At 38.8% G+C, this 26105-nt stretch overlaps 2 protein-coding genes across 2 annotated transcripts in view; one reads left to right on the forward strand and one right to left on the reverse strand.

Annotated features, from left to right (window-relative positions):
• Window positions 1-26105, reverse strand: part of LOC143271009 (uncharacterized) — a 171909-nt gene that overhangs the window by 91873 nt on the left and 53931 nt on the right. The window lies entirely within an intron of this gene.
• Window positions 9582-20890, forward strand: LOC121825829 (protein SSX1-like). Its single transcript, XM_042269491.2, has 8 exons — window positions 9582-9652; window positions 14737-14871; window positions 15413-15527; window positions 15902-15988; window positions 17020-17069; window positions 19445-19580; window positions 20255-20358; window positions 20793-20890. Exons 2-7 carry the CDS (start codon window positions 14803-14805, stop codon window positions 20353-20355), a joined length of 558 nt encoding a protein of 185 aa, XP_042125425.1. The 5' UTR covers window positions 9582-9652; window positions 14737-14802; the 3' UTR covers window positions 20356-20358; window positions 20793-20890.

Raw genomic sequence — 26105 nt, forward strand, 5'->3', positions numbered from 1 at the left:
AGACAGGGAATCTGCCAGACCTCATCAGACCAAGAGGGGCTTCCTGAGACATAGAATCTGTCAGCTCTGACTGGACCAAGAGCCATAATATGACCAAGAGAGACTCCATGAGTCACAGAATCAACTAACTTGGGTTGAGCTAAGAGCAGCTCCCCGAGATATAGAATCTGTCAGCTCCAATTAGACCAAGAGCTAAGACTGGACCTATTGGGGCCCCCTGGGACACAAACACAACAAGAACAGAGTGGACCAATAGCAACTTGCTCAGACACAGGCACCTCTTATGCCTATTAGAGGAAGAGATGAGCAGAGTTCAATGCAAAAATACATACAACAACATAAAAAGCAATATGACATCATCAGAACCTAACCCTACTCCAACAGCAAAACCTGAACATCACAATGTAGAAGAAGCAGAAGAAAGCCACCATAAAAATAGCTTCATGAAGATGATAGAGGCCTTTCAAGAAAAAATGAAAAATTCCCTTAAAGAAAGAGGAAAAGGCAAACAAAATAATTGGAAGAAATCTATAAAGACATAGAGGAAAAGACAAATAAAAAAGTGGAAGAAAACAAATAAATCCCTTAAAGAAAACCATGAAAAAGCAAGGAAAGAGGTAAGGGAAACAGTTTAAGACCTGAAAAGGGAAATAAAAACAATGAAGAAGACACAAACAGAGGGAATGCTGAAAATAGAAAATCTGAGTAAATGAACAGGAAACACAGATGAAAGCATAACCAACAGAATACAAGAGATGGAAGAGAGAATCTCTGGTGTAGAGGATACAATACAGGAAATAGTTTCATCAGTGAGAGAAAATACCAAAGCCAAAAAAGTCATAACAGAAAATGTCCAGGAAATCTGGGACACCATGAAAAGACCAAACCTAAGAATAATAGGAAAGAGGAAGGAGAAGAATACCAACTCAAAGGCACAGAAAATATATTTAACAAGATCATAGAAGAAAATTTTTCCAACTTAAAGAAGGAAATGCCTATGAAGATTCAAGAAGCCTATAGAACACCAACCAGACTAGACCCCAAAAAAGTCTCCTCACCACATAATAATTAAACAACTAAACATAGAAAATAAAGAAAGAATATTAAGAGCAGCAAAGAAAAAAGGCCAAGTGACTTATAAAGGCAAACCCATCAGAATAACACCCGATTTCTCAATGGAGACTTTGAAAGCCAGAAGGACCTGGACAGATGTAATGCAGACACTAAAAGACCATGAATGCCAGCCTAGACTAATATACCCAGCAACACTTTCAATCATCATAGACAGAGTGAACAAGATATTCCAAGACAAAACAACATTTAAGCAATACCTATCCACAAATCCAGCCCTACAGAAAGCACTAGAAGGAAAATTCCAACCTAAGGAAGTCAGATACACCCATGAAAACACAAGCAATAGATAACCCCACAGCAGTAAATCCCAAAGAAGAGAAATACACACACACTACCACCAAAAGATAACAGGAATTAACAATCACTGGTCATTAATATCCCTTAATATCAATGGACTTAATTCACCTATAAAAAGACATAGGCTATGAGAATGGATATGAAAGCAGGACCCATCTTTCTGCTGCATAAAAGAAACACACCTCAAATTCAAAGATAGAGACTACCTCAGAGTAAAAGGATGGGAAAAGTCTTTCCAATCAAATGGACTTAAGAAGCAAGCTGGTGTAGCCATCTTAATATCCAACAAAATAGACTTCAAACTAAAAGCAATCAAAAGATAGAACCCTCATCCAGTGACTGATGGAAGCAGATGCAGAGATCCATGGCCAGGTCCCAAGCAGAACTCCAGGAGTCCAATGGATGAGAGAGAGGAGGGATTCTATGAGCAAGAGATATTGAGACCATGATTGGAAAAAGTACAGAGACACCTAGTCAAACTAGTGGAAATATATGAACTGTGGACCAATAGCTGAGGAGCCCCCATGGTACTGGACCAGGCCCTCTGGATAAGTGAGACAGTTGTTTAGCTTGAAATGTTTAGGGAGGCCCCAGGCAGTGGGACTGGGACCTATGCCTAGTGCATGAGCAGGCATAGTGCCTTTTGGAACCTAGTGTCTGTGGTGGGACACTTTGCACAGCCTTGGTGCAGGGAGGAGGGGCTTGGAATGCCTCGACTGAATGCACCAGGCTCTGCTGACTCCCCTTGGGAGACCTTGCCTTGGAGGAGATGGGAATGGGGTGGGTTTGGGGGTGGAAAGGCTGGGGGTGGGAGGAGAGAGGACCGGGGAATCTGAGGTTGATATGTAAAATGAATGGAAAATTTCTTAATAAAGAAAAAACAAAAGAAAAGAAAAATGTTTGACAAACGTTTATACAACTTTCCCAAAACAGAGAGAAAGTAGGTCCAAATTAATGAAATCAGTAATGAAATGAAACCAAATAACAGACATTGTGAAAATTCAGAGAAACATAAAGACATGCTTTAAAATTCTGTATTCTGTCAAACCAAAAAACCTAAAAGAAATGGATGAACTTCATGATATATATGAAGACTAAAATCAGGAACATGACAGTAATGTTTTTTTCTCCATAGCTATTTAATTTAGTACTTGAAGCCCTAGTTAGAGCAATAAAACAACTGAAGTAGATCAAGGGAATATAAACAGGAAAGAAAGAAGTCAAACTGTCCTTATTTGCAGATGATATGATTTTGTAAATCAAGACTCAAAGACTCTGCCGGTAAACTTGTATAGGCATTTAGAACAAAATTAATAAACCAGACCTAAAAACTTCTGCACAGCGAAGGATACCATAATTCAAGGGAAGCAGCAGCATACTAAATGGGACCAAACTTTTTACAAAATCATACATTTAATAGAGGGTTGTTGTCTATAGTATACTAATAATGAACAAAGTGAACACATAAAACAAATAGGCCATTTAAAAATCAAGTAAATCTAAGCAGAGAATTCTCAAAAGATTAAACACAAATAGCTGAGAAACATTTTAGAAATTCCCAAATCCTTAGTCATCAAGGAAATGCAAATCAAAACTCCTTTGCAGTTTCAGTCAGAATGGCCAAGATTAACAAAACAAATAACAGTATATGCTGGTGAGGATAAGGAAAAGAGATTCAGTTATTCACTGTTGGTGGGAGTTGAAACTGGTTCAGTCACTATGGAAATCAAGTGAAGGTTCCTCAAAGAGATGAAAATAGATCTAATACAAGACCAAGTTAGTTATACTGCCTTTGGGCAAATATCCAAAGGACTATAGATCTTACTACAAAAATACTTGCTCATCCATGTTTATTGTTGCTCTATTCATAGAAGCCAGAAGTTGAAAATATCTTAGATGTTCAATTAGATGATTAATGGATAATGAAAATGTGGTGCATTTACACAATGAAATACTATGCAACTGCTACAAAAAAGAAATTGTGAAATTAGCAGGTAAGTGGAATTAGTTAGAACAAAAGTTGTTCTGAGTGAGGTTTTGCAGACTCCAAAAGACAAATATTATATGCTTTCCCTTATATAAGGATTTATCTTTTAAATTTTAGATATGTATATTTCAGTGCAAATAACCATAGAGGTTAGGTAGCTAGTGAGTGATGGGGAGTGGTAGGTGTTCTTCCAGGGAAGGGGAAATAGAACAATAGTTTTACTGAGAGGTAAAGGGGAAATGAGAATAGAAGAAGACAGATTAGAGTCTAGGGTAAAAGGAGACAATATGGGGAGGAACAGCTAACACTGAAGGTCTTTTGAAAAGCTATATGGAACCCTACTACTATAGAAGCTTCCTAAAGTATATACAAATTAAAGGAATTTGAATGGAATTAGTATGTGGGGGTGGGGGTGGTAATGCCCCAACTGGATAACTTACATCACTGAGTAAAACCTCCAGTGCCAGAAATGGATTATAGCTTGTTCAGTCACTGACCAAAAAGGTCTCATAGACAGACCCCCAAACATTATGAAGGCTATTGGTTACTCTCTATAACCTGATATAAGGCCCTATTGCTAAAGATACAACTTACTTATGTCATTGGCGATGAACAAATCAAACTCTTACTCAACTAGATGACTTAGCCCCACCAAATAGGTCTTGGTACTAGAAGGTACTTTGCAAGGTACTAGAGGATATCACTCAGCTAAAACCATGAGACTTATCAACAGCTTACTGGCCTGCAAGATAGACTGTTGCCTTAGTAGCACATATGTTACAGGAGCAGCCAACAACTATTTAATTGGATTTAGGGCCCACTTCATGAGGTAGAATCCATACCTGACACGGCCAAAGTAGCCAAGAATTGGAGATTAGATAGGCCATGGACCCTAGGGAAAAACTTATTCCATTATTATAGGAATATAGCAATAAAATTATTCCTGGGGCTGGAGAGAAGACTCAGTGGTTGAGAACAGTGACTGCTCTTCCAGAGGACCTGAGTTCTATTCCCTGCACCCACATGGCAGCTGACAACTGTCTATAACTCCAGTTCCTGGCCTTCTGACACCCTCACACAGACATACATGCAAGTGAAACACCAATGAACACAAAATAAAAATAAATTAAAAAAATTATTCCTAATGATGTATTGCTATACCCATAGAGTAGAGCATTGCTTAAACCTTATTAGAGAAGCTTCTCCATACAGTAGATGGTAATTAGAACAGAGATCCAAGACTGGATGTATGAGATACTTTGGAGCACTCAAATCTAAATGGGATGTGTTTAACAAACCCTTCCCCTGAGGGACGAGGGATATATGTAGAAGAGGAGATGAAAATATTGTAAGAGCCAGAGGTGGTGGGTGACTCTAAGAAAACTGTGTTATCCAGACACAAGACTGACAAACATATGAACTCCAAGGCATTGTGACAGCATGCACAAGACCTGTACAGGTTCAAATCAGATGAAATGCAAACATTGAGAAGGGGGAAGTGAACACAAGTTTCCACCACTCACAAAGAAGCTATTTATAATCAATACCTGCTAGGAAATGGAAAATTGAAACCTGATGGGAAAGGGAAAATAGGTTTTTCCAATGAGATGGCACTGGGTGTATCAACCACACTATAGCTCAGGCCCTATTCCCAAGTGTAGTTTTCCAACACAAAAAAGACTTCATATTTGTGTGTGTGTGTGTGTGTGTGTGTGTGTGTGTGTGTGTGTGTGTGTGTGTGTGTGTACTTCTTTTGGTAAATTTTTTATTAATGATTTTTTAATTTTTTGTTTTTATTTGTATTTTTGGTTTTTGGTTTTGGAGGTTTAGAGAGAGAGGGACAGACAGACAGAGACAGAGAAACATAGAGAGAAACTTTCTATGTAGAGAGGTGAAAGTTAGTCTTTCTTTCTTTCTTTCTTTCTTTCTTTTTTTTTTTTTTTTTTTTTTGGTTTTTTTCGAGACAGGGTTTCCCTGTGTAGCTTTGTGCCTTTCCTGGAACTCACTTGGTAGCCCAGGCTGGCCTCGAACTCACAGAGATCCACCTGCCTCTGCCTCCGAGTGCCACCACTGCCCGGCTCAATGTCCTACTTCTGATAAAGAAACTATTTGTAATTTATATCAACTCAGAGAAAATCAGTTTTCTTCGAAGGAGTGACACTGGGTATATCAAACTTAATCCAGAGCAGGCCAGCACAAAACCAAAATGGACTCCAAGGCATTCTGTGTATATGTATGTGTGTGTTTGTATGTATTCCTAGTATTTTTAAGATAGAAAAGCCTAGGTTGTGAGCTGGGAGAATATTTGGGAGGAGGTGAAAGAAAATGATCACAATTTATTGTATAAAATTTTAAAATAAAAATTAAAAACAAATACTTAAATATCACTGCAGAAAATGAGGCTAAAAAATTCTACTTTGGGCCTGCTTCACTGGCTAACAGCAAAAGAGAATACCCTCAACCCAAACTTCATTTCATTGCAAAGCAATTACCATTCTGTAAAAACAGAGCTTCTACATCAGCAATAAATTTAATTAACAGGATTTTGTACTAATATAAAATTTAAAAAACATTTTACTTTCTGAAAAAAACACAACATAATGACACAAGATTTATATAGAAATGTCAATATATCTACATCCAAGCAATTTTACATTAACATTTAAATATCAATAGCCAATTCTTTACAAAATCTACACAAAAATTATATATACAAGCACACATTTACCTAAGGATGCAAGTAACATGTTCAATGAAAATCATAATGATGCTGACAGAAACTAAGTGAGATTTAAGAAACTGGAGAGATATAGGTTGTGCAAAGATTATGTCAATTTCTGAAAATTTGTCTATAGAGCTAATGTAATATCAATGAGAGCACCAGCAAGATGTTTGGCAGAAATGGAAAGAAGCTGATTTTAAAATTCATACTGAATGCAAAGCATGTATAATAGCCAAAGCAACACTTGAAGCAGAAGCACAGGATTGGAGGATAAAACACAACCTGACTCACATTATTCTAACGCTTCCAGTATTGACACTATGTGTGTCCTGGTAAAAAGGTCAGACAGAAGCCACATAGGTGGTGTTCGTCTGAAATACACATCACTAAAGAGGCAGATATAAGAGGATTAACATCATTTTGAGACCAGCCTGATCTACATAGGCGGTTTCACACTACCCAGGAATACATATAAGAACTCTTACTTTAAATCTATCAAATGCAAAGAATGACAAGAGTGATGGCTTTAAAATTGATTCTCAGTGAATGAGGAAGCTAAGGAAGGAGGATTGCTTTTTCCTGTAAATTTAGGTCATCATGAGCTGCATACTAACCCTACCTACCTCTTTTTAAAAAGGGAAGAAAAATGTGAAAGATACCAGGATGGTGGTACATACCTGTAGTACTAGAACTCAGCAGTCAATGACAGAAGGAACTAATATAAATTCAAGGTCAGTCTGGCCTATGTAATGACTGCTAAGCCATTCTTAGCTAAATAGTAAGAAACAGTCCCAAAAATAATAAAAAAGAAGGTAGTTACACTTTGTAAAAGAGTTAGGCAATTTCACAGAAACCTAGCCACACACCTAGCAGATGATCTATACTCTATTCCTACATTGTTAACCAAGGTACATACAAAACTTGTGTAGAAGTTTGTAGAGTAACCTTGTTTATAATAGCCCCAAACTGGAAACATCCCAAATGTCCCTGTGTGCATAAAGCTCAATAAATGTGGGTACTATTATGGTTTGAATATGAAATGTTCACCAAGATGCTCATGTGTTGGACCCTTGTGCTTCAACCAGTGGTGCTGTTGTGAAGCCTTTTGGACATGGGGATTAGGCATTGAACCATAAGGATGCTTAATGGGTACAGGTAGAATCCCTTTTCTGTCAAAGTGCTCTGCTTTCAGAGCCACTGTCACGGAATAAATGAAGTATGCCACAAGCCCAGGCCACCACAGAAAGATCCTTAGCTTTCAAGCATCCTGCTTGAAAATAAACTTGTGTTCTTTTGCTGTGAATCAAAATAAATCCTTTCTCATCTTGGGCATATCCACCAAGGATTTCATCATACAGTGTAGTATGTTAGTACAGAACATTCTCATTCAGAAGTGAGACTGATGCTACGATAAACACAGATGTGAAGTTCTTCAGCCTTTGAAATTAGTTAGTATAAAGAATGTTTATGGCTTTGTAACTCCAGGCCCAAGAAATCTATACTCTTATAAGCAGAGATTAATTGGAAATTTTGCTGAGACATTTAAAGACCTGAATTTAGAAATAAATGTTGGCAGTAAAAGTCATGCTCAGGTGGTTTCAGAAAACTCTCTCAGGAATTGGTGAAGTTACATTCTCTCTCTCTCTCTCTCTGTCTCTCTGTCTCTCTCTCTGTCTCTCTGTCTCTGTCTCTGTCTCTGTCTCTCTCTCTGTGTGTGTGTGTGTGTGTGTGTGTGTGTGTGTGTGTGTGTGTGTGTGTGTGTTCTATTCATCTTGAAATTTTAAGTGAATCTGAAATTTGAAATAATAAACTGATTAGGTTGGTTGAGGAAGTGTTGGGATCTGAGAGATGAGTCAGTAGGTAACATGCTTGTTGGCCTAGCATAGATACTGAATTTATATACTCATTATGCATGTAAAATCTAGGCAGAACAACACATATCTGCAACCATAGCACTGTGACCATAGCACTGAGAAATGGAATGCACTTGATGCTCAGTCTGTCATAATCTGTAAGATATAGACTCAGTGACATGAAGATGTCATGAGGAAACTCATTGCTGTTTATTCTAACCTAAAAATTAATAAGAAGAAAGCAAAAAAATCATTTTAAAAATAAAGTCAAACAGATAAGGCAGAGAAAAGCTTATGGTAAAGCTCAAGGATCCTGGATTCTCTTCCTGTCAGAAAAATGGACACTGTCTCTCTGAGAAGGGCAACACTGGTAGATCTTGTAGGGTGAAAATGTCCATGGAAAAAAAAACCTTGACCCTGACTTGTCCCCAGGACCAGGGCTTGAAATACTACCAATATCTGAGCTTGCCCCCAGAGCCAGGCTGCAGAATCCCACCAATCCCTGAGCACAGAATTCCACTAATCCCTGAGTTTGTCCCATCATCAGACCACAAAAAATACACTAATTCCAAGCCACCCTGAAAAGATCTGTCCTACCCAGAAACCATATATAAGCTCTGTACCCCGTTCAGTTTGCTTCGGCTTCTCACCTGAGGCAGCCAATCTCCTGGATTTTTCCTTCCCAATAAAGCTTTTGAGTGAGGTTTGTTGTGTGGTGTGACACTTTCGCCACAGCCCATGCAGAGTGGAGCTGTAACACTTTTGCTAGGGAAACTTTCCCTTAGTGGAACAGAGCTGTAACAACTTCACTGGGGAAACCCTCCCTTGCCAGAGAAAAGTTGTTACACTTGTATTGGGGAACCCTTTCCCTGGAGCAGTGCTGTAAGCTTCTATACTTACAGTGACTTTGTGGTGTACCTTGGCTCCTGACTGCCAGAATACCTATGGAAATCCTAGCTATAACACTTACAGATCTGATTTATAGAAGGAAATCCTGGAAGACATAGAAGGGTCATTGTTTTCACATGTTACTTGGATAGGGAAGACTTTCTTGCAGTTACTTAGAAACTAACCAAGGATCACAGAATCACATGCACTTTCTTTACTACTATTGGGAATTGCCATACACTTCAGGTTCTTCAGACTTTGAGAAAAATGCACATATATAAGTGTTTTAAGGCATTAATATGTCCTTTATAAATTATTAAAAGTTTGTAAGGTTATTTCAAGAGATGTTAAGCTAGATCACCTATGGAAGAAAGGTGAAGGATTTGAGACTTGGAACCTTGACATATAGATCATATCTTTAGATAATGTACAGTAAAGGATGGAATGATGTTGATCTAGACATAAAGAAAAATGTGGGAAAGCTTAGAAACATCTATTTCAACAGCTCAGTGGACTGTGAAGTAGCTAGTGCCATGGAGAAGAAAGATGATAATTTAGGTGGGAACATCCAGGGACCACACCCTTATTGTGAAGTACTTTCTCTCCCTAAAGCCTGTACTAATGCACCCCATTCTTACCTCATTTGCTCCACCCATTTTTCTGAGTAGTTCAAGGGCACTGACTGTCTTGGTTTGCTGATCCTTGTGGGGCAGCTGTATCAAGACACTTGGTTTCTTCCTAGAGAAACACTCCCCCATCTTTGTGTTTGAGGTAGGTTCTTTCTGAACATTACTCCATGAAGTGAAAACCTGGTGAAAAACCTGGGAGCCTATGTAGAGCACCCTTATACTTGTGTCTTTTTTGTTGCTTCAGCAATCCTCAATTCTTAGAAATGAGCTCTGTACAATACCTCACGGATCCTGTCTTATGTAACAGATTCCTGTGGCATATTTCTAAAGGGAGCAGTATTCTTAGCCCCATAAAATTCAATATCAACCAAATTCCTGGAGTGTTCCTTAATCAGAGGTACTGCCAAAATCATGTAAGGGACTATTCCACCATCTTCTCTGGGGATCATAGCTCTCTTTACTCTATTACTTTCAAAATTAACACAGTTAATAACTCCCCAAACCATTCAAAGTAGATCTACCTCTCTTCTGCAAAGTTGAGGCATATATTCCTTTCCTTGTCAAAAAAATCACACTCCCATTCAAGCCTTGGTAATCAGAACTACTTTACTACAAAACATGACTGCAGACACACACACACACACACACACACACACACACACACACACACACACACACACACACTATACATGGGGTGGGATTCTGAAGCACAGCACTTTGAGATCAGAGTTTTCCTGTTCACTTACCATCATAAACATACTCTGTCTTAACAGAAAAAATCAAGATTACATACCTAATTATGCATGCACATGAATGGAAGTTTCAGTATGTGCCCAGAAATATGTGCAAATTCTTGTGTTGAGTAGAATTTTTTATTATTTACATAATACATTAAAACTTTACTGATAAAGAACAAAACTAGTGGGTGTTAACTTATAGCAGTGATTGTAATGGTAAAAAGAGAAATACTTCAGATTGTTTTTCATGTGATGAATTGTCTACATTTAACAGTATTTATCTAAAAGACAGAAAAAGTAAAAGGGGGAATGAAAGGGAAAAATCAACGGGAGCACTAAGAAGGGGAGGAGGCCACAGCAAAGGACAATGGCAGGTGAAATGTAAGAAAAGTATAATGAATATATCATAATGAAAGTCAACATTTCAGATGCTAGGTACAGAAAGTTAATTAAAAGAATACATTTTTGAAAGACATAAAATGCTTCATTTAATAAAAGGGAAAGTAATTTGTTTTATAAAAATTAATTCATTTTTCTCTGTTTTGGGAGGAAATGAATGAATCCCCCCCAAAAAAAACCCTGAATGCTCACTTCATCAACTCCAATTATTTTCATTTTTGTTTGTATTGCTTTTTTGATGACGCTTAAAAAAATGTAGCCTAGGGTGGCCTTGAACTCTCCACCCTCCTATTGAAGCATCTTTATACTAGGATTTCAGGTGTGCACCACCAAGCCTGGCTTCCAAAGAAGGATTTGTTCTGGTTTTCATTGACAATTTATCTTAAGTGACATGCAATAATAGCACAAATGGAAGGCAGTGTGATTCTTCAATATATGCATATATGTGGATAAATCATATTTAAATATCATTTACATGTTCTGACTTCCCTTCTCCACTACTTCTGGCACTACTGGGGAATAAAGACAGAGCCTCACATACACTAGGCCAGGACTCAACTACTAAGCTGCATCTGCAGGCTCTTTTTTTTTTTTTTTTTACTTTGTTGTATTCCTTATTGGCCAGTTCAAGCACCACTGGCTGATTTTACACAGTGTTTGGAAAAGGGTATAGACATTTTTATGGGAAAATTTGGGTCCTAATATAAGGCCCAAAAGATCTGCAATGAAGGTCCTGGAGAAATGGCTTGCTGGGTATAGGTACTCTCTGCGCAAGCATGAAGAGCTGGGTTTGGTTCTCAGCACCTATGTAAAAAGTTTGGCATAGCTGCATGCATCTGGAACCCTGACACTATGAGGAAAGGTGGTAACAGAAGGATCATGGGGGCTTGCTGGTCCCCATACTATTTCCAGATCTTGTGAGATCTTGTCTTTGAATAAGGCAGATATTGATAGAGCAGTATATTTGACTTCCTTTGGCCTCCATGCACGTATATACATTTGACCACACACAAAAACATGTTGGAGTCGGAAGGGAGCAAAGGAGTTGGAGAGAGGGGAGAAAAGGAGGTAGAGAGAGGAGAAACCCAAGAGTAGATGATCTAGTTAGGCTCTATTGTTGTGATAAATTCCATGACCACAAGCAACTTGAGGAGGAAAATGTTTGTTTTACCTTACAGTTCACAGTACTTCATGTAAAGACAGGGTAGGAACTGAAGCAGAAGCCATGGAAAAACACTGCTTACTGCCTGCTCCCCATGCTTAGCTATCTTTCTTATACAGCCCAGGACCACTTGCCCAGGGGTGGCACAACTCCTTTTGAGCTGGGTCTTCCCATGGCAACCATTAATCGAGAAAATACCCTACAGACAGAGTGGACCCATGCTACCAAAATGAACACCTTTATCATTTAAAACTGTGCAGGATAACAAAGACTGATAACTGTTCAAGCTGAAGGAGACAAAAGAGACACCAATTAAATGCAGTGGCCATTAGATTTTGGATCAGAAAGGAAAGAGAGACCTTGTGGGGGTTAGCTGGCAAATTTACATGGCATCTTGATGCTGGTGTTTTCTTGATATTGCAAATTTTCTTTGGATAGTACAAGTGTAGTTATTTAGAAAAGTGGCCGAATTTCTTGTCTACAACTTTCTCTCAAGTGAGTGAGAGAAAGATTGGTCATAAGAGAGGGAAGACAATGAAGCAAATGTGAAATAGTGGCAGCTGTAGCATTTGATGAAGGGATATAAAGTTATATGACTGTCTCACAACTTTCCTTAAGTTTCAAATTAGTCTTTAAAGGGTATGTGTATGCATATGAGCATTCTTGAATTTTTAATAACTGCCAAATTTTACACTAGTGACTGCTGCTATCAGTATTTAAAAATGACAGTTCTGCCTGTAGAGTGCCTGTCTTCTGATGCACAGATAAGAACAGTAGATGCAGAAATCCCCAGCCAAGCACTGGGCCACGCTCTAGGATTCCTGCTGAAAATAGCACGGGAGGGACTGTTTGAGCCAAGGGGGTTAAGGTTATCACAGGAGAACCCATAGAGACAGCTGAGACCTGAGCTTGTGGGAGCTCATGGACACTGGGCCAACAGTTAGGGAGCCTTCATGGGACCAACCTGGGCCCTCTGCATGTGTGTGACAATTGTGTAGCTTGGTCTGTTTGTGAGGCTCCTAGTAGTGAGATCAGGACCTTTCCCTGGTGCTTAGCTGGCTTTTGGGAACCTCTTCCCCATGCTGGAATGCCTTGCCCAGCCTTGATGCAAGGAGAGGAGCTTGGGCCTAACTCACCTTGATGTTCAAGTCTAAGGGAAGCCTACCCCTTTCTTAATGGAGAAGGAGGAAGAGTGGATGGGGAGGGGTGTAGATGGGAGGTAAGGGATGGGAAGAAAGGAGGGAGGGGAAATTATGGTCTGTATGTGTCTGTATGTAAAATAAATGAAGCAGTGTTAAATAAAAAAGAACATGCTTTTGCTAAGAGGAAACAATGCTAGAAGTGAAAAAAATTGTCCTTTGTACTGGTGAATTTTATATCAACTTGACAAAAACAAAGCTATTTGGGAGGAGGAATCTCAATTGAGAAAATACCTCCATCAGTCTGCAGCCTCCTTTAAACTGTTGTTTTGAAACAGGTTCTAACTACAAAGTCCAGACTGACTCTGACTTCAAGCAGTAGCTGAGGTAGGCCTGGAACATGTCATGATCCTGCTCCAGCTTCCAAGTTATCTCAGATTACAGGCCTAGAATACTAGACCTGATCTCTCTCTTGCTTCTTTATTAAATTCTCCAAAAATGATTATAAACTATAGTTCCTAGTTGTACTGTGAAACAATAGAACTGGAGCCAATGAAATGACTTTGTAAAGGTGATTGTTGGGCAAGCCTGGCAACATGACCTGGGTCCTAAGATCCCAAGTGAAAATGTGTAAAAAGAGTGATTCTCAATGCAAAGTATTTACAACTTTATAAAGTTGGATGTCAGCCCAGAAGAGTGGGCAGGCACGCTGAAGAGAACAGATCTCTCTCTCTCTCTCTCTCTCTCTCTCTCTCTCTCTCTCTCTCTCTCTCTCTCTCTCTCTCTCTCACACACACACACACACACACACACACACACACACACACACACACACACTTTCAGCATGTCCTTCTACAACAGCCTTGAAGATATCAGAATGGTGATAAATCCCATGCATGAGTTTTCCTTCATCTTCTGGAGTAATCAGAAGAATCTTATACACAATTGAGGTCTTCTTATCTTTCCCTCTGTTAATTACAGTTATTGTTTTTCTCAAAAAGAAACAAAACATGTCTGGTTTCATTTCTATATTTCACAACTTGTTCTTTTAAATCTCACCAGACACACACCTAGAAGACAAGCCTGGCTGTTAGTAAATTTCTACTCTTAGTTTGTAGTTTGGGTGGGGGAAGAGTATCAGAGTTGCACAGAGGGGAAAGACCACACAGAAAGGCATTAGCATGGTTTACTGTTTTCTGTTCATCCTGAAATGGCTCCAAAATCCTGGAAAATAAAGCATTATATTATCTTTTTTTTGTAGCTGGAATGAAAAAAAACCTCTAAGTTGTCTTCTCAAATGTATATGCATTATGGCACACATCCTCCACCCCCAAAAAATGTACCCATCCTCCAGGCACACACAATAAACAATCAATGAATGAAAAAAACCTCAAAGTTATTCTAACTCTGTAACTGTATCTGGTACTTATAATTTTATCTTCCTCTACTGAACTTCCCATCACCCACTTCCAGTGACAACTCTTTCATTCTTCTATGAAATCAGTTTTCACTTTCCACAAATAGGTGGGAACATGTTATGTCTGTGTCTGCCAAACCCAACAACTTTCTCTTTTCTCTTCAGTTTAAGATACACTTCAGGGGAAGTAGTCAGGACAGTAACTGACCCACTCTCAGGTACTCAGAGTAACTTCATACATGCCGATAAAATCCTTATTCCTAACAACTACTTCTCTCAAACATCTTCAGTACGTATTATCCCAGAGATAAGAACACAATCCAATTCCAGGCTCTGAGTGTAACCTTTCCTCCACACTATCTTCCTCTACAGGACATTTGGTCTTGTGCCTGGAGACAGTCAGTTCACAATCTTCAACATTACACTGTTCCCAGTGTCATGAAGACAGATACTTCCTGTACAAAAAGCCCTGCAGAAGATACTTGTAAACCAGAGAAGATGTCCAAGGTAAGTGACATGATGGGGATTGGGCACAAGCTTAATGGGACAATACATAAAGAGGGAATAGCGTCACAGGAGACAAAGAATAGAAGGAATAGTTTCTCCACAGGACATACAGAAGTCTCCAGACGCCTCTCTCTCTCTCTCTCTCTCTCTCTCTCTCTCTCTCTCTCTCTCTCTCTCTCTCTCTCTCTCTCACACACACACACACACACACACACACACACACACACACACACACACACATCCAGCATGTCCTTCTACAGCAGCCCTGAAGATATCAGAATGGTGATCTGGAACAATGCTTTTTGGGTGAATTTCAAACATTTATAAATATGGGTGGAGAACAAGAAGCCAAGACTGAGTACCTCAGGTTTCCTTGGGAAGAAGGTGCTGCTGTGTCTCACATGTGGCCTTCACATTGTTCAGGACAGACTGTTTTGAGATTCTAGATGCACCACCATGTTCTCACTACAAAGAATGAAGTCTGGGCTAAATGGCCCACATGTCCAGTAGCTGTCAGAGCTTCTATTTTTCTCTTTTCTAGTCCTTCAGGGATATTTCCAAATACTTCTCTGAGGAAGAATGGGCAAAGCTGACTAAATGGCAGAAAAGTGCTTACGTGTTTATGAAAAGAAACTACATCAGAATGACAGGCTTAGGTAAAAGGAAGTTTTTGTTTGTTTGGTTGTTTGGTTGGTTGGTTGGTTGGTTGGTTTAGCCAAGCCTGGGTGTCTCCAAGTCCCTTTTCATGCTATGGCTTCATCTCAGCCTGTAACAGATCTCTCTCCCATATGTTCATTCTCTTTGTGGAGAAAGGTAAAGGTGCTCACTGAGTATCCTGTTCTTTTTCAACCTGTACAAAGGTAAAGGCAGAGATCAGCCACCACAGGGCTCAGGTCTGTAGCCTGCACTTTCCTTGCCTGAAGATTTTTGGCCTGCTGAACCTTACTGTCTGGGCTGAATCCCAGCACCTTTCCTGCACTTCTCCACTTTTTGTCTCTGTTAAATTAAAAAGCACTTAGCTTCCTCCTAGGGGTCAAAGTCAACCAACCAGTTTTCATGCGTGGAAAGGAATCCCTAATGAAAGAATCTGATGAAGATTATGGTCATGAAAGTGATGGTGAGTGGGCAGGGAGGGGCTGTGGAGGATTGTCTTTTCAATCAAATGCTTGGAAAGGTCACAGACACTGTCTCCCTTCCTCAGGTCAGAGCTGAGTGGAAAGGAGTTTATTCAGAAAATTACGTAGAAGAACCTGGCATATAAAATTCTAAAATATTAAAAAAAAATGTGCATTATTGTGGATACTGAGTAGATGGGAAATATATAATGGGTTTAGTTGGAATAGCACTATCCTAACAAGAACTGACACACTACACACTCACACACACACACACACACCACATACACAGTGGGCTGGGAGAGAAAAGGAGACGAGAGGATTTCTAGGATATAGTCAGGGAATATACCCTGCACATGATAAAAAGAATCCATATCCTTATTTATTAGAAGAACATGTATAATCAGGAGACAGAAGACAAGATGAGTTCACTTGCTCTTCTGCTCTAACATAAAACTTGTAAAGTGAGTCAAAATGTCCTGTGTCCCACAGACCTGTGACTCCTCAAGAAAGCAGGCCCGATTGGATTGTTCAATCTCCTACAATGCTAAAACTGACCTCAAAGTCCAGGTCCTGTATTTATACAAAGCATTTGATCCTAAAGTAGAATTACTATACTAGGAGGAATTCAATAATACTGGGCCCAAAAACCCACACTTTCTCACACATTAAACACATGAAGATTCACTCATTTCAAGTGAAAGGATTTTTTTTTTCATTTTTCTACCTCTCTAAGTGCAAATGATTCAAATGTTTCTGCAACCCATTTAATGCTATGGGGAAAATAAAAATAACATACTAACATAATAACTAAAGCTATGATGAAGCTTAGCCCACATTTTATAAAGTAACAGTAGGAGCTTTCAGAGCTGAATTTTTAATTGGCAAGGCATTAGTAAATAGAAGCCATGCTCTACTTATTATCCATCAATGGGCTGTAACCCTCCATCCTAGTATTCAGAATAGCTGCAAGAGCCTTAACTGAAAATATTTACTAACAAGCAACACCTTCTAATTTGTCACGCTTCTGCAGATGAACATTCTGAGAGGATATTTGGCACTGTACAGACAAAAGGCCTGAAGGTGAGTATCTCCCAGTATCTATAAGGTTTTACCACATTTGTTCCTCAGTTCATATTCACATTAGTGAGGATGGAAGATATGAAATGCCCAGCTCCCACACCTTTGCTCTGCTTATCACTTTGTTTTCTTCCCTTTTCTGTGTCGTTCTTATATTTTCCGTTCTTTCTCCTTATGGCTACCTTCCTTTGTTGTTTCTTTCTTCCTTTATTTACAGTTTTCAGAAAAGAGAATGGATCACAGGGCTTGACACCTGTTGGCCAAGCATTCTATCACTAAGGAAATTTCTACAGACTTCCTGCCCTCTTCTTCACAATGCCTGATGTAGCATATACAGTACAATAATAATCAACAATGAATGATTCTGATAAGTAATACATCCTTAGTTGTCATATCACTTGCAGGCCCAGAATCATTCCCCAGTCACAGAGCATTTGCCTAGTATGAATAGGGTCCTGGGTTTAATTTCTAGTACCATGGAAAGTGGTCTGAATCACACCATTTCTTATTATTATTTTAGTGAACTCATTCCAGTTAATTTCTTGGATCCTTAAGAAAGCTATGACAGTTGTTTTTTTCAAATAATAATGAATATATGCGCATGGTTTATTGATAATATTGAGGATGAGGTTCTTGTGCCTAAACATGTGAAATCATTGGCCTGAGCAGCAATTCCACCAAGTTTATAATCCATAGCCCAGAATACTGAGATGTTTTCATTGGTTTCTAAGGCCAATGTGAGGCCTCCTTTTGGTATTCTCCCACAGAAGATGCTGATACTTCCATTCTAACATGTATTTTCCAAATAAGAAGCAGGAGCTAGGCTCTACTCTGTGAATTGGTCTCTCAAATGACTGGAAATAACAGGGCTTTCAGTGGTAGCTACTCCAACTGTGATCTCCTTCAAGACACTCTCTACATCTTTTAACATTCTTATCCATAGTCCCAGTCTCAGAGGCACCTATTTATGAAGTGCAAGTTTCCACTGCTGTAGAATCCAATAATTTCTACAGGGATTTAATGGATCTGAAAGTTGGTGGCCAGCAAGGAAACAGTTGAAGGATAAATGCAAAAAAAGTATCATAAAATAAAGCATTCAACTTTATTATTATGTCATTCAACCATGTTTTTATCTCCTGTTGCTGGGGCATGCATATAATATCAGGACTGTGTGGGATCATGACACTGAGACCTTTGTAGGGTATGTAGGGAAATCTCTCAAATCAAAAACATACAAAAAAGAAAAAGAATAAAGTGTTAATAAGCTAGAATATGATCTCTTCATCAAGTTGTACATGGATTCTCTACACCATGAATGAACAAACTGAATGAAATATAGCCCAGGATTAGTGGCCTATGACACCTCTTGACCTAAGCAGAATTGCTACATGTTTCACTTTGTCTAGTTCCACATGCAGTGTTACCATTAGAATTAGGTATAAAGACTATTTTTCTTTGATGCCTAGATTATTGTGGCTCATTTCTTTAGTCTCATTTCTGTACATCATCTCCACATAAAATCCTGGTATATAGTGTTTTCTCCCATCTACTTATATTTCTTTTACTGTCCATATAGTATTCCACAAGTTTATGTGTGAAGACCTGTATTTCCTAGAATTCCAATCCTTCAGAGATACTGTGTATTCTTCCATTCTTTTTCCTTCCCAAATTTTATGTATATCACACTCCCATTTATATGAATATCATTTAAGTTTTCATGAGTATTTGTTTGGAAGAAGGATAAAGAACATTTTAGTGTTGGAAACACTGTTCATTTAGTCCATTCTTTACCCCTTTAAACTTCTGAGTTCCTCTTAATTCAGGTTCAATAATGAGATAATTTCCAAGATGTGAGGAAGCACACTAAGAAAATACACAAACAAGATCTGTGCACTTTGGCTTATAAAGAGGTGTTTTCCAGGCTCCATTCTGCCAAACAAACAATTTATAGACAATTTAACAGTTTCTAGGGGAGAATCAAAAGAATTGCGTGCAGAATTACTTGGTGAGTGGGAGACATATTATATAGTGCTGTCTGTTGACACAGGCAAATTGTACTTGCAGTGTAAATAACCATATACTCATGTTTCTGCTAGGCAATCCTGATAAAATTCATTGAGTTTTTCAACAGGAAAGTAGAGATCAAACTAGTTAAGATGAGGAAGGGCATCAACATTGAATGGAAGACAGTCAAGAGAAGTTAATGGGGAGTGAATGTTTTCATAATATATTCATACATCTTTGAAAATGTCATAATGAAATGACACATGCTTAAAAAACTTTGGAAAACAAAATTGAATGCAAAGGTGTTTTGTAAACTCTAAAGCACAGGGGGATTGCCACTGATATATTTTACATGTTCCCTTAATATTTGAAAGATGCAGAAGGAGGCAGGATGGAAAGGAAATTGCCAAAAGAGAGTGTCAGGTGTACATGGCTCAGAAAGGGCTCAGAGATGCCTGGACACCCAAGAGAAAGCAAGTGTGTCTCAGAGAAACAGTAAGATGACAACAGGTGAGGAAATCAATGGGGAAACATCCACTGGCTTTCTTAGTTCTGTTCTATCTTGTTGTCTGGGTGTGGGCATGGGCTCTATACAAACACAGGATATAAAAAGCTATCCATACATCTCAGAGGTTAGAACAGGACTTGACAATCATGCTCTGACTTGTCCTTCATGTATAAGCCACATGACACATGTGACAAATCTTATACATGCTCTCTTTCAGATCCTTCCTCCAAAGGATGTAATTAGAGTCATTGTTTGTAAATTCTTTCAAGCTTTCCACTAAACCTAAATGGCCTCACAACCTGACAGTTGCTTACATAATTATCTCTGTAGGAAAATCGAGACAATATATTTTTCTGCTAAGTGTGTGATATGTAACACCTCATTCACAAAAACATGCTAAATGAAAGATGGACAGGAAACTGTACTAGTGAAGGGTGTGATGGGAAATCTATATGAACCTGACAATGAAAGGGCAGATGTACATATCTGAAATAACATTTGGGTGGTATTAGTGCTGTTCGAAAGTTGAACTCTCTGAGCCAGGAAATATCAGACTACAACATGGAGAAGGCCTATAGCCCTATGTGTGGGATCAGTCCTCTGCTTGCCTGATAAAACAAGGAAGAACACTTATCCGCAGAAGTAGCTCTCATTTAGCAACTCTTCCTCACACCAGGACCCAAGAGGAGTCATGAGAGGGCCAGGAAACCAAGACTGCAAAAAAGAAAGCGTATCCTAATATTTGAAGAAAGCAGTGATGATGACGAAAATAACTAACCTGTAAGTCAACTTTTGATACCTTTCCTACACCTTGAAAATGGACATTTTTACTATGATATAGTCCTTTGTTTGCCCAATTCATTCATGTTATCTAATTCTTCACACAATCTAAGCCTGTATAACATTCAGGCTTAATGAAAAATCCCATGCTTTTTCTACTTCTATTCTGTATATTAGGGTCCTTCCCTACCTGTGGTGCTCTAGGTTCCCAAAGGTCAGATCAGTTTTCAATGTGCAGGCCACACAGAGACCATGTTGTGCACTCACTGTGACCTGAGTAAATGGTTTTGGGTAGATACAGGCTCTGAAGTGGGGCAGAAGGGCAGTATGTAGGATTTGCTGGGTAATAAGATGAGTTGATGACTGGATGACCATTGGTGGGGACTCTCTTGCAATTCTTTTTCTTCTCTCCCATTGTCTCATCCAAAAAACAGGGGGAAAAGCTGGTGAGAAGAATTTGCTGGTCTTTCAGTATTATAGGAACAACTCTGGAATCCTATATGTCAAATAAAAGGAAAATTTCCTACAATGAAGAATTAAGCGTCAGTATTCTTACTCTGTGCCAAGCACATTCTGAAGCCTCTTCTCTGATTTTTTGAGTTTTTGTGAGATTTATTTGAATTTTCATTTAGGGGTATGCATATGGTTGCCTTGTGCATGTGTATGCCACTTGAGTATGGGTACCTATAAAGATCAGAAGAAGGCATTGGGTGTCTTGGATATGGAGTTATGGATGGTTGTGAGCTGCCCAGTATGGGTGCTTGGAGCACAACTTAAGGCCTCAGGAAAAGCAGCAGGTGCCTTTCACTGTTGAAACATCTCTACGGACACCAAAACCTGGTTATTTCAAATTACAAAACTGGTTAGTTTTTTTTAACCATTGTAAACACTGTAAAACCATGGTTCTCATTTTGTGCCATTCAATAAGCATTGTTTTCACCATTTGTGGAGCACTCTATTATCACTGCTCTGACTGAGTGACAAGCACTCTGTTAGTATTTTTCATGCTCTGTGTCAAACACTCTATTTCCACTGGTCTTACTCTATATCAAGCACTCCATAAGCCTTGTCATAGTATTTGCCAGATTCTGTGTTAAGAATTGTTTTTAGCCGGGCGGTGGTGGCGCACGCCTTTAATCCCAGCACTCGGGAGGCAGAGCCAGGCGGATCTCTGTGAGTTCGAGGCCAGCCTGGACTACCAAGTGAGTCCCAGGAAAGGCACAAAGCTACACAGAGAAACCCTGTCTTGAAAAACCAAAAAAAAAAAAAAAGAATTGTTTTTACTCTGCCTAGAGCTCTGACAGCATTGTGTTTACTGTGTGATAAGCATTCTCATAGTATTTTCCTTACTCTGTGACAAGTATGTTAAATATAAGTGTTTCATTGAGCAAGCAATAAGTCTAAAATGTGTCATTGTCCATTGTCCTGAAAGCTTTTTAGAATCACATTTTCTGTATTGAAATACTCTACCCTTCTCTTGCCCAAATATGAACATTATAAACAGTGCTGTTTTGTAATTTCACGTATTTTTTTCTGCACTTTCATGTACACAGAAAGGGGGGAATGAGAGTGAGTTGGAGAGGAGAGATAACAAACCACCATGCATGATTATCACATGCTTCGCTCCACTTGAAAGGTGTATGGGCTTGTCTCTCTCACTGTGTTTACTAGTTGGCATATGCCAAACAGGGAAATACTTACCCTTCGTTGCCCCAGAATTAGTCACTGTCACCTAATTAAGGGTTTGTAAAAGTTCCCCAATTATTGACACCTTTCATTCTTGGTTATATAGATTTGCATATGAATGTGATATTTATGACTAATTCTTAGAAAAAAAATTGATGCATCACAGATGTTATGTATTCATCAAGCACTGATTGAACATGATTTGTGTGCTCAGTACTATCCTAGGACCTTAAAGGCTGATTTTCTGATAAAGACTTGGGTTGGGAAAGTCTTCTCCCAGTATATACTTGCAACGTATAAGGATGATACACCCAACTTTGACTAAGTTAAGAGGATTTTATTTTAGAACATACCACTGTATGTTTGAATACATGAAAGCCCTTCCTGTAAGATGATACTGATATTAGAACATGTCCTTCCTTGTTTGAAGCTCTAGGTTCAACCTTCAACACTGAAAAAAGAAGTATTTCCAATGATCTTGAAATAGCATACACAGATGGAGTCATTACTGGTGCTGCTTTGACTTTGCTCTCACACAGCCTTTGAAGACAGAAATTTGACTTTCTCATTCTAGACTTTATGGGGCCTGAAGAACCTGGTATATGTGAGGTATCTAGTGAGAGCTCCAGGACTTATCACTGAGAGAAATAAAGGCATGTAGAATACATTGCAATGTCAGAAACATTGAAGAGAACAAACCAGGAAGGGATAAGTGAATAAATATACCAGGATATATTCTTAATCTCTGGGTACTGAATGTGGGCTCATTTTCTAAGAGGGGAGCCCTAAGAACCTGAAGATGGAGGTGAAGAAAAAGGAGGAAGAATAGTATCAGGAATGTAAGGCAGGAGAGAGCTAGGCATACTGTATGTCTAGAAGGCTGTTGATTGCACAACAAGGTAGAAATAAGAACAAGCGTAGACTTCACTTTATTCCCTATACAATTGGAGATGAGATATAGGTTTGATTCATGTTTCTCTCTAGAACATAGGATTTATGGTTAGGTTGCCCAACACAAGAATGAAACTCAAGGAGATGTTGTACAGATTCTGAGCCATCAGAGAAAATGTTTTTCAGAAGAAAATGGATTTGTGTCGTTAAGACTCTACTGTTCTGTACTATGGTCCCCAGCAATTTCCTACAGTATGGAAGCTTTGTGAAATCACTAGAATTTATACAAAAGACTGTAGTGTCTGAGTACAGTGATTAAGTTTCCTAAAGCAGGCACTGAGTTTGATCTGGTTCTTTCACAATTGTAACTGGGAAACACAATTAGTGATAATTTTCTGTGTGGAGAAAAGAAATCAAATAGAGTAGAAATCTGGAAAAAAAAACCTTGCAGATGTGAATATCAAGAGCAACTTTGCATACAATGATGAAACTAGGGTTTGGAGAAGTTAAGTAACTTGTTCAAGGTTAAACCCAAACTGAAGCAAGGAGACTGAAACAAGCTATTGTCTTCATCCAGATTTCCCTACAGACTTCATTTCTAGCATTATTTCTTTCTGACTTTATAGCCAAATATTTTCTGATCCTATTATATGTGCTTCTCTGGGGTTCTCTCCTTCAGCTCATCCTATAAATTATAGACTTGTCAAACTCTACAATTATCAAACATGTGGGACTCTGAATATGCTGTTAAATACAAGAATTTGGTTTTTTTTTTAGGTCATCATTTAAAAAGCAGTATTGTGTCACAGAACACAAGGAAATCAATCCGGTACACACCTGGAAGCTTCATCTCTACTGACTAGTTTTCATGATGTTGAAATGACTTATGCTACCAGAGAAGAAATGTAATTACCAATTTCACCCAGTGGTGAACTCTGAAAACTGCAACAATTGGCCTGACAAGATGTGTTCACTAGTGCAAGAGTGTCAGGAATGTTATGGGAGTAACCAACAGCTTTCTTACTGGCTGTAATACCTATGTCATGGGATCAGATCTCTATCTGGCTCTGTTTAAAAGGTCAAGAACCTGTGGCTAGATAGATCTTAGGCTTTAAAGGAGAATCCAGTACTATTATTCTGTTAAGAATGGACATAATATTAAAATAACTTCTAATATTTTGTTTCAATAACCATAGAACAGAGCATCTTCCTTTGAAATGCTTTAAAGAAGGTTTATCTTGCAGTAGACTGAAATTAACACAGAGATCTCCCACTGTTGATTGTGGAGAGAATAAGAGATTGTGGAGTACTTAGTCTTTACTGTGACATACATATCATAACTCTTCTCCTAAAGTTTCAGGGATCATTCAAGAAGGCAGTGGGGAAACATTGCAAAAAATGGTGGGTAACATCAAAGAAACAGAGTTTTCCCAATGTAACAGAAGAGTTGCACATGTGAATGCTGAGAAGTTGTAACAGCATGCACAAAACTAGCACAAGTTCAAGCCAGATAAAAATTCCACTTCAGATGGTGGAAGGTGGGCAATAAATCCCAGCACTATCTGAGGAGATAGCAGTATTTGATAGTAACTAGGAAAGGGAAAATCATCTTTCTTTAATGACATGACCCCTGGTAGGTCAACCACACACCAGGCCAGGCCCCACTCTCAATACACACAAACTGTATTCTAATTGTAGAGCACAATCTGTATTGCAACCAGAAAAAAGAATAAATCTCAAAATTGTATAGATAAGGAAGGAAAGGCACAAAGGGTGATTATGGGAGTTGTTGAAGGAAATAAGGTAAAATTTTTCAAAATATATGTTATTAAATTGTGAAAGAATAACATTGTTGAAAAATAATGTATCTCAATTATTTTTAAAAGTCCATATATATAATATAATTTGATCATATTCACCCCCACATCTCTCTGTAGTTAGAGTTTTCTCCATTGCTGCTCTGGCCACTGCTGCTCAGACCCAAGTAAACACACAGACTTATATTACTTATAAACTGTATGGCCGTGGCAGGCTTCTTGTTATCTAGTTCTTATATCTTAAATTAACCCATTTCTATTCATCTATAAGTTACCAGATGGCTTGTGGCTTACCAGTACTTTTACATCTGGCTTCCTCTGTGTCTAGAAGGAGACTCCTGACTCAGCCTTCCTCTTCCCAGAGTTCTCCTCTCTGCTTATCTCGTCCATACTATACTTCCTGTCTAGCTACTGGCCAATTAGCATCTTATTTATCAATCAGAGCAATGCATTCACAGCATCGCCAGCACCTCTCCTAATTCTTCTCAGGTCTACCACCTTCAACTACTCCCAAATTTGTATATTCTTTTTGTATATTTAGCCTACTGATCCCAATTTGTGCTGCTCATGTTTGATGGACACAAGGTAATCCAGTAGATCATGATCTTGAAAGTGGCCACACTTTTAAACAAATATGACTATTTGTCTCTCAAGGATCACTAACTCTTATTTGATACTCTTGTGGAATGTTGACTGGCTTGATCATGTACATGCTTTGTGTAGACAACCATAGCTTCTGTGAGCATATGAATGCAGCATCCCTGTCACACCTAGAAGACACAATTTTACTCAAATCCTCCCTTATCTCTGCTTCTTACAATCTTTCTGTTGGATATTATACATAAGAGGTCCCAAAAATTCTACCAGTACACTTCCAGAAATTACAACTTGACTTTGTTAGATTGCTAGATGCCCCTACTATATTTGCCTGTCAGCAAGTCTGTTATACATTTTCTTAATTGGTGATTGATATGGAAGGGTCCAGCCCACTGTGGGTTATTCTACCCTGGGCTGGTAGTCCTGGGTGCTAAAAGAAAGAAGGGTGAGTAAGCCATGAAGAGCAAACCAGTAAGCAGCACCTGTCCATGGATTCTACTTTAGTTCCTGCCTCCAGGTTCCTGGTTTCAGTTCCTGTCCTGACTACCCTGCACTGTGATGAAAAAGTATAAAATGAAATAAACACTTTCCTCCTCAAGTTACTTAGGGTCATGATGCTTTATTACAACAAGAAAAATCCCAAGACACCTGATGAAACAATCTTAATTGAGGGAGGGCTCTGGTCAGATTGTTCTGTAGCCATATCTGGGAAGCACTGGTTATTGACTGAAGTGATAGAGCTAAGTCCATTGTAGT

This window comes from Peromyscus maniculatus, chromosome X (genome assembly GCF_049852395.1).
Source record: "Peromyscus maniculatus bairdii isolate BWxNUB_F1_BW_parent chromosome X, HU_Pman_BW_mat_3.1, whole genome shotgun sequence".
In the NCBI taxonomy this organism is placed as follows: domain Eukaryota; kingdom Metazoa; phylum Chordata; class Mammalia; order Rodentia; family Cricetidae; genus Peromyscus; species Peromyscus maniculatus.